The sequence below is a fragment of the Oncorhynchus nerka genome, linkage group LG15, assembly GCF_034236695.1.
Source record: "Oncorhynchus nerka isolate Pitt River linkage group LG15, Oner_Uvic_2.0, whole genome shotgun sequence".
NCBI classification, from domain to species: Eukaryota; Metazoa; Chordata; class Actinopteri; order Salmoniformes; family Salmonidae; genus Oncorhynchus; species Oncorhynchus nerka.
This window is the reverse complement of record NC_088410.1, coordinates 32660586-32670612: the sequence shown is the minus strand read 5'-3', so window position 1 is coordinate 32670612 and position 10027 is coordinate 32660586. Positions and strand designations below refer to the sequence as shown.

Here is a 10027-nt window from a genome sequence, read left to right as displayed (position 1 = left end):
CAGAACAATTAGGGTTAAGTGCCTTGCTCAAGTACACATCGATTGATTTTTCACGTAGTCTGGTCAGGGATTCGAACCATCAACCTTACGGTTACTGGCCCAACACTCTTAACTGCTAGGTTACCTGCTTTCCCTGTAGCATTTTACCTAAGCCTAACCCTTTTCCTGACCACAACCTTATTATCCTATCCTGCTACATTAAGTATCCTAATCTGCCACGTTATTTATCTTAACCTGCCACGTTAATTATTCTAACCTGACACATTAATTATCCTAACCTGCCACATTAGTTCTCCTAACCTGCTACATTAGTTCTCCTAACCTGGCACGTAAATTATCCTAACCTGCTACATTAATTATCCTAATCTGCTACATTAGTTCTCCTAACCTGCTACATTAGTTCTCCTAACCTGCCACGTTAATTATTCTAACCTGCTACATTAGTTCTCCTAACCTGCTACATTAGTTCTCCTAACCTGCTACATTAGTTCTCCTAACCTGCCACGTTATTTATTCTAACCTGCCACATTAATTATCCTAACCTGCCACATTAGTTCTCCTAACCTGCTACATTAGTTTTCCTAACCTGCCAAGTTAGTTATCTTAACCTGCTACCTACATTAGTTCTCCTATCTTGCCACGTTAATTATCCAAACTTCTACTTTAGTTCTCCTAGCCTACTACTTTAGTTGTCCTAGCCTACTACTTTAGTTGTCCTAACCTGCTACTTTGGTTGTCCTAACCTGCTACATTACTTATCCTAACCTGCCATGTTAATTATCCTAACCTGCTACTTTAGTTCTCCTAACCTGCTTTAATAATTCTCCTAACCTGCTAGAACAAGGAAGTAGCCAGGTGCCAAAAGAAGAGGTGACAGGGTTTCACTGGGCGTTTCAACCCGGGGCAGTTCACCATATTGCAGGTAGGTATTTGTGCCTCGCACCCCATGTATCAACCAACAACATCATAATGTGGTAGGAGAAATAGGGTGGGATTTGGAGGGATGATCATGCATATTGATGTGTTTGATTTGGTGAATTATCACTTTCTATTGTCAATTGCCAAATAATAAACTACCAATACTTTAGCACCATAGTCAAATATCTAACACTTATCTCCAGAGGCAGACCTCACCCAGGCCAATAAATATTGCTATTAACAGATCTGTTTGTTATTTAACCATACTGGATGGTAAGGCTTGGGAAGGAGAGAGGAAGGTGTGTTGTGACAGAAGGTGAGCATCTGGTCTGAGAGAGGAGAGTACGTGTGGAGAAATGCAGGAGTCTTGTCTGTACCTGCCCTTCCTGTGATTTTCTGAGCCAGGTCACAGAAGGCTTGGGGGCTGGAGGGGGGAGAGGTGGGAGAGACAGTAGAAGCTTTGAGACCTTTAGCTGTTGGGAAGAGGGGTGTAAGAAAGGTCTGATCTGCAGCCACTCTGAACATGGCCAAAGTGGGCTGGTGTCAATAAAGATACTATATCTAGAATTGGCTTCCTATTTCGCAACAAAGCATCCTTCACTCATGCTGCCAAACATACCCTTGTAAAATTGACCATCCTACCAATCCTCGACTTTGGCGATGTCATTTACAAAATAGCCTCCAATACCCTACTCAACAAATTGGATGCAGTCTATCACAGTGCTATCCGTTTTGTCACCAAAGCCCCATATACTACCCACCATTGCGACCTGTACGCTCTCGTTGGCTGGCCCTCGCTTCATACTCGTCGCCAAACCCACTGGCTCCATGTCATCTACAAGACCCTGCTAGGTAAAGTCCCCCCTTATCTCAGCTCGCTGGTCACCATAGCATCTCCCACCTGTAGCACACGCTCCAGCAGGTATATCTCTCTAGTCACCCCAAAACCAATTCTTTCTTTGGCCGCCTCTCCTTCCAGTTCTCTGCTGCCAATGACTGGAACGAACTACAAAAATCTCTGAAACTGGAAACACTTATCTCCCTCACTAGCTTTAAGCACCAACTGTCAGAGCATCTTACAGATTACTGCACCTGTACATAGCCCACCTATAATTTAGCCCAAACAACTACCTCTTTCCCAACTGTATTTAATTTATTTATTTATTTTGCTCCTTTGCACCCCATTATTTTTATTTCTACTTTGCACATTCTTCCATTGCAAAACTACCATTCCAGTGTTTTACTTGCTATATTGTATTTACTTTGCCACCATGGCCTTTTTTGCCTTTACCTCCCTTCTCACCTAATTTGCTCACATTGTATATAGACTTGTTTTTTTTTTTACTGTATTATTGACTGTATGTTTGTTTTACTCCATGTGTAACTCTGTGTCGTTGTATGTGTCGAACTGCTTTGCTTTATCTTGGCCAGGTTGCAATTGTAAATGAGAACTTGTTCTCAACTTGCTTACCTGGTTAAATAAAGGTGAAATAAATAAATAAATAAAAAATACACTAATGATGCTGTAGGAGCATTTCTTCATCAATGTGATTGAAAACCTCACCATGCACTGTACACTTTAGCTTATTTTTAGCATGTATTAAAAACTAGGTAAACATTCGCATGCATTTGACAAACCCTGGCCGAGAGGTGCTGTGACAACTCAGTTCAGTACAATAGTCACTTTACCCCTACCTACATGTATAAATGACCTCAATTAACCTGTACCCCGCACATTGACTCAGTACTCCCGGTATATGGCCTCGTTATTTTGTGGTATTTTTTACTTTTGTTAATTAAATAAATATTTTCTTAACTCTATTTCTTGCACTGCATTGTTGGTTAAGGGCCTGTAAGTAAGCATTTCCCAGTAAGGTCTACACCTGTTGTATTCGGCGCATGTGACAAATCTACACACCCTAGGTTTACACCAAGTGCATAGGGGCCACTGAATAACTCATAGCACAGACCACACTGGTTATTTTAGAATGGGCTTGAGTGGAAGTACATGGAATGAAAGTCTGAGACAGGTCCCAGTTTATTTCTCACTCCCGATTTCAGCTTCCCTAAACCAAGTTAACTCTACCCAGAGAGGAAGAGACAACGAGAGAGGGTTTACACTCCCGTCAAACTTGGTCCACAATAAGCAGACCACCCACCTTCCCACTTTTTGGAGTCCCCAAAAATGTTAGCCCAGAGACAAGACCATCTTGTCATATGTACAGTATCTCTGCTTAGCAAAACAACATGAAGGGAAGATTTAACACAAAACAATCAAATCAAACAAAAACAGGTTTCTGTGCAGGGAACGCATTTAAACATCAACTCAGATCATCATCATCACCATCATCATACTTCTCTTTGCAAAACCAAGGCTTAAAAGGCACTCTACCACAACCACCGCTTCCTCTAAGCAGCCACACCTCGAACAAACTGAACAAGGGTTATGAAGAGAAAGGGGAAAACAGCCAATCACATGTTTCAATGAATCCGCTAACAAAGACTAAATTAGGAGCACCTGGGATAGTGCATGCACAGTAATAATAGGGCATTCATCACACCTGTGACATATTTATACAACTTTTTGTCATGTCATCCTTGTCACGTCATGAGAGAAGAATGAATTTCCAAAGGCTGTGTTTATACAGGCAGCCTAATTCTGATATTTTTTTCCACTAAATTGGTATTTTGACCAATCACATCAGATCGTTTCACATCAGATATTTTTCAGATCTGATTGGTCAAAAGACCAATTAGCGGGGAAAAAAAGATCAGAATTGGGTTGCCTGTGTAAACGCAGCCAATTACAGACAGCCAGGTAAGGTGATATGACATGCCTCACAAACCCATCTGGTTAAAAAGCACACAAAAAAGATTCCGCAGGTAAGAGTATGAAAACTAGCCCCAGGCATGACTCACTAATCCCCGAACAAACATGTACCAATCTGTTTCTACCATTCATAAGGAGATACTGTCTTCCACTTCCACTTTCTCAGTTCCCCAATGTAGGCATTTGTGACTTCTCTACCTAATATGGTCAAAGAGGGCCAGAGAACGAGTGAGTGAGAGAGAGAGTGGTAGGGAGGTGTGGTTCTTTGTGCTTGTTCTGTGGTGTCAAGTTACTTTTGCAACCCTGCTATTACCCCATCCCCCTCTCCTTCAATCAGCCTGGCATCAAAGATGAACAGATATGCTTCCGAGGAGGCTTGTCGCAATAGTTGACACTAAAGTGAAAGCGAGCCACCAGCCACCACTGTCACATGAACATATACTTATTACATATGGTATCTGCAGTCCAGGTTAGAACTCATTTTGTTCAACTGCAGGGGAGAGATATTATGCAGTTAGATTAGCTGAGATTACACCAGCCATCTTGATAAAACCAACCTGATTTACAGTTTAAATGTAAGGAGGAATTTGTCTGTCAAACAGTAGTTCACTTCTTAGTATTTGGTGTGTGTGTCACTTCACTCTTAATATCCTGTTAGTCAATTTTGTATCACCACAGTGCATGGTTTGATGTAACACAACATAGGTCATGATGTAACATCCTGTCATCGGCTTCTGGACAACATAGGACAAAACAGGTTAAAAAGTGTCATGGGACTGATAATGGCTTCAACATACCATGTAGAGGTATTAGTGCAGTAGGACTACAAAGAGCAATACAATGAAAACCTCCAGAGTGAGAGATTACATTATATGCCTTTCACAAGCATCCAAAGACTGTTATTGGAGGGAATGGTCATGTCCAGTCATGTAATGTGGTTGAGTAATTTCACTGAGGGGGAACTGCATACGCAGCACCCAGAGATGTGGAACGGAGGCTGGGGTGGAGCGAGAGGGTGCATGGATAAGCCGCTTCTGGACGTGTTTCTGCACATCCACCTCTGCTGTGTAGAGAGAGGGAGGTGTGATGCTGGCAAACTATGATGATTCAGTAGAGCAGTGTTGGGGGGGTTCTCATCACGTTGAATGAACAGGGCTCCCTCCTGTGGACAACTTCAGAAACTACAGGTACAGTAAAAGCAAAGTTACCGGAGAGAAATCCTCTCCTCTACCTGTTATAAAATAAAAACAATGTTTGCATTACAATTTAGATGTATTATTCAGTATGCATTTGAACATTTCTTTAAATTGAAATGACATCCCATACCATCCTGTCTCCATAGGAAGATGCAAATAAAACGACCTCCTTTCCAACCAAGGAATATTATTTTTATTCATCAGTGCAAAATAGCGAAACACAATCTAATAAGAAAGGACAGTATAGTTCATTATTCACGTCTGTAATTAGAATTCTCCATTAGGATTTTTTTTCCTTTTTGTTCAGTGTTTTAAAAAAAAGGCTATTTAAAAAAAAAGCCAGTGGTAAAACAAAATAAATTAAAATTGGCAACAAAAAAGATTCTGTGCACGTTTGAATGGACTTAGGAAGGACATCTCTCAGGAGAAAAGAGTCCTAGTTTCGCAGCAGAAAAACATTGACATAGAAAGTATTTATTATATACATATGAATATTAACAGGTGTAAAGTAGGTATAGTGTGTATATATAGTTATTACTAAGATTAGACTAAGTTACTCTGTGACCATTTGAGAGGTTAGGGCAGGGGTGTCAAACTCATTCCATGGAGGGCCTAGTTGATGTGGGTTTTTGGTTTTTCCTTTCAATTAAGACCTAGACAACCAGGTGAAGGGAGTTCTTTACTAATTAGCGACCTTAATTCATCAAGTAAAAGGAAGGAGTGAAAACCACCCAGACACTTGGCTTTCGTGGAATGAGTTTGACACTTGTTGGTTAGGGAGTACCCAGGACCCCATGCAAGCATTAGGCAAGTAGGGAGAGGCGAGGGGTTTCTATACTAAAAGGTCCATTGGCAAAGTCTCCCCTCCATCGTTTTTAAACGGTTAAATTCAGGTTAAAAAGGCATTGTTATCCTCTGCTTGGAACAAGCAGCATACAGTAGTAGCAAGCATGGTGGAAACCAATGACACACACACACCTCTCCTCACACATTTTCATCTCCCTACTTCACCTTCCAATAATATACACTGAACAAAAATATAAAATGCAACATGTAAATTGTTTCATGAGCTGAAATAAAAGATCCCAGAAATGTTTAATATGCACACAAAAAGCTTCTCAAATTTTGTGCAAAAATTGGTTTAAATCTCTGTTAGTGAACATTTCTCCTTTGCCAAGATAATCCATCCACCTGACAGGTGTGGCATATCAAGCTGATTAAAAAGCATGATCATTACAGAGGTGCACCTTGTGCTGGGGACAATAAAAGGCCACTAAAATGTGTAGTTTTATTTCATAACACAATGCCACAAATGTCTCACGTTTTGAGGGTGTGCAATTGGCATGCTGACTGCAAGAATGTCCTCCAGAGCTGTTGCCAGAGAATTTAAAAATGTTAATTTCTCTACAATAAACCACCTCCAACGTTGTTTTCGAGAATTTGGCAGTACGTCCAAACGGCCTCACAACCGCAGACCACACCAGTCAAGGACCTGCACATCCAGCTTCTTCACCTGCGGGACTGTCTGAGACCAGACACCCTGACAGCTGGTGAAACTGAGGAGTATTTCTGTCTGTAATAAAGCCCTTTTGTGGGGAAAAACACATTCTGATTGGCTAGTCCTGGCACCCCAGTGGGTGGACCTATGGCTGCTCCCCTGCCCAGTCATGTGAAATCCACAGACTAGGGCCTAATGAATTTCAATTCACAGATTTACTTATATGAACTCAGTAAAACTTTTTATAAATTGTTGTATGTTGTGTTTATATTTTTGTTCAGTATACATCCGTCTTTCTACTGTTTGTGCGCATCAGCGGTTTTGCACCTCTTTCATTATCAGCCTTTTACACATCTCTCTCCCTCTCCATTCAACATCAATACTACTACTAGCAAATAAATCACAATGACACACACACACACACACACACACACCTTTCCAACTTCCATCCACGTAATACCCATCTGTGTCTTAACAGAGCACCATCAATAAGAACCTCTCCTGATTATGGACAGACAGGACATGCAGACAGACAGTCTGAATAGGGCCAAAGCATTGGAGCTGAAAGCTTAAAGAGACTAGGTTTTTAACTTCAACCAAGTACTAATGTGTTCCCTGTGGTATGAGGGACACACTTTAGTCACCCCAATAAAAGTATTTCAGCTTTGGCAGGAGGGAGAGAGTGGAGGGGTCCCAGTTGAGTCCATCTTCAGATTGGAGAGAGTCCATTCATGGCCCAAGTCACACTGGACACCAGTGGACCAATGGCTTACGGGTTAAGTGTCAGGGGTTAGAGCGGGGCTCTCCAACACTGTTCCTGGAGAGCGCTCATGTAGGTTTTCACTCCAACCCTTGATGTAACTAACCTGATTTGATAAACCAGCTAATTATTAGAATCAGGTGTGGTAGATAAGAGTTGGGATAAATAAGTATTTGTTGAGCTACAGTAGCTGGAGAAATTGCCCGACATCCAACTTTCATCTTCCACCTCCTTAGTTTTTGGACACAGAGCCTGACTCATATCTCCTTTCCTTCCTTCCTCATAGTTCTTGGACCCAAAGTCGGTCTCTTTCTCATTTTTCCTCTCCTCCTGTCAGCAGTCGGAGAGCTCGGAGTAGGTGTTGGTGTCACCTTCTGTTTTCCTCCGCTGGCGGACTGACTTCTCCTCCTAGAGGAACAACACACAGACAGTCACTACTAACAGCAGGGTGTGTGAGTCTATGATGTTGATATGGGGTCTGTGTGTTACACTACTAACAGCAGGGTGTGTGAGTCTATGATGTTGATATGGGGTCTGTGTGTTACACGTACCGCCTGGAAGACTCCGTTCTGACCCCACTCTCCCGGGGAGAGGTCATAGAGTTCCTGTTCCCCCTCTTCCTCCTCCTCTTCTTCCTCCTCCTCTTCTCTCACCGTGTCCATCCCGTCCTCCTCATATTCCGTCAGGCAGTCCGACTCGTCCCCCGCTGGGGGACACACAGACACAGTAATGCGCTATATGAAAGAGACCAGTCCTACCGTAGCTCTAGCAACAAGACTGAAGATTGCCATGTGATGCACTACATGACCGAAAGTATGTTTGTCAAACATCTCATTCAAAAATCACGGGCATTAATATGGTGTTGTGACTTGTTGGAAAGGTGGCATCCTATGACGGTGCCACATTGAAAGTCACTGAGCTCTTCAGTAAGGACATTCTACTGCCAATGTTTGACTGTTTGAAATAGTAAAATCCTCTAATTTGAAGAGGTGTCCACACCTAGGTATATATAGTGTCTCTCCAGGTATATTCCTATCATAAAGGAACTACAATTTAAGTAAAGACACATTCAATATATATTTTTTAAAGGTGACCAGAGCCCATATTCAGTCTCAGAGTAGGAGTGCTGACCTAGGATCTTTCCATAGAAATCTTATTCATTATGATCTAAAAGGCAAACCTGATTCTAGATCAGCAATCTTGCTCTGAGAGGCTTCATGGACACTGGCTCTGGAGCTCTGATTATTATTTTATTGCAGGACACTTGGAAGAGTTAGGACACGGTAAAGAGGCAAACGGAAAAAGAGGGTAAAGAGGCAAACGGAAAAAGAGGGTAAAGAGGCAAACGGAGAGGGTAAAGAGGCAAACGGAAAAAGAGGGTAAAGAGGCAAACGGAGAGGGTAAAGAGGCAAACGGAGAGGGTAAAGAGGCAAACGGAGAGGGTAAAGAGGCAAACGGAGAGGAAGGGGAAAGGCTCAAACCCTTATCGCCATGGCAGCAGGGTTACTGCTGCCAGACTTCGGTACATTTTCCACTTTATAATAGCCTCTTACCCTCAGCAGCGTCAGCGTCAGGATCGACATAGGTCTGGACCGGCTCAATCCTGGACACGATCTCAGCCAGGTCAGTGAAGTCTGACCCTGGAGACGTATAGGACTGGAATACAAACAAGACAATGTCATTATGGTACGAGAATGTTAGAATTTGTGTAAAAATGTAATAACGAACAAAGCTTAAAACAAGAGAATGTCATGGGAATGTTATAATAACGTTAGGTAAATGTTATGTTAGGAGAAGGTCATAATGTAAAGACTGTTATAATAACGTTATAGAAATGTAACTGTGCTAATGTAAAGTAGAGCAGCTGTGAGATGGTGAATGTAAGATTTGTGACGCGTGTGTGTGTTTGTGTTTGTGTGTGTGTGTGACTCACGTCCGTCTTGGTCTTGCTGTCGTTGTAGTCTGCCGAGCGGTGGTCCTTGAGCATGTTGTCGATGATGTCACCACGGGCCCATCCGGTGAAGAGCAGCTTGCCGTGCTGGTAGCCCACATCCTGACAGAGAGGACAGGTTAGCCTGGGGTAACAGACCATGTTTTACAGAAACAAGCTACCTCAGCAACAGAGTCTGGTGGTGGCAAAGCTTCGAAGATGGTCTTTTACCGTGTGATTTGTTAGCTATGAACAGGAGACCGTATTTTACCAAAACTTAATGTCAGTGGTTATCTAAAATTACATACAGTTGAAGTCGGAAGTTTACATACAGCTTAAAAAAATACATTTAAACTAAACTTTTCACAATTCCTGACATTTAATGCTAGTAAAAATTTGTCTTAGGTCAGTTAGGATCACCACTTCATTTTAAGAATGTGAAATGTTAGAATAATAGTAGCGAGAATTATTTAGTTCAGCTTTTATTTCTTTAATCACATTCCCGGTGGGTCAGAAATTTACATACACTCAGTTGGTAGCATTGCCTTAAATTGTTTAACTTGGGTCAAATGTTTTGGGTAGCCTTCCACAAGCTTCCCACAATAAGTTGGGTGAATTTTGGCCCATTTCTCCTGACAGAGCTGGTGTAATCGAGTCAGGTTTGTTGGCCTCCTTGCTCACACATGCTTTTTCAGTTCTGCCAACACATTTTCTATAGGATTGAGGTCAGGGCTTTGTCATGGCCACTCCAATACCTTGACTTTGTTGTCCTTAAGCCATTTTGCCACAACTTTGGAAGTATGCTTGGGGTCATTGTCCATTTGGAAGACACATTTGTGACCAAGCTTTAACTTCCTGACTGATGTCTTGAGATGTTGCTTCAATATATCCACAT

General features: G+C 42.0%; 1 protein-coding gene across 4 annotated transcripts in view; it reads right to left on the bottom strand.

Moving 5' to 3' along the window:
* Positions 1–5114: 5114 nt before the first annotated feature.
* Positions 5115–10027, bottom strand: part of LOC115142432 (patatin-like phospholipase domain-containing protein 6) — a 36190-nt gene continuing 31277 nt past the window's right edge. For all 4 annotated transcript variants that reach the window (XM_065001505.1, XM_029681881.2, XM_029681880.2 and 1 more), the window contains 4 exons: positions 9136–9255; positions 8756–8858; positions 7754–7908; positions 5115–7610 (listed from right to left, as the gene is read on the bottom strand). In XM_065001505.1, the coding sequence (XP_064857577.1) occupies positions 7536–7610; positions 7754–7908; positions 8756–8858; positions 9136–9255 (453 nt within the window). In that variant the 3' untranslated portion in view covers positions 5115–7535. The remainder of the gene's footprint in view (positions 7611–7753; positions 7909–8755; positions 8859–9135; positions 9256–10027) is intronic.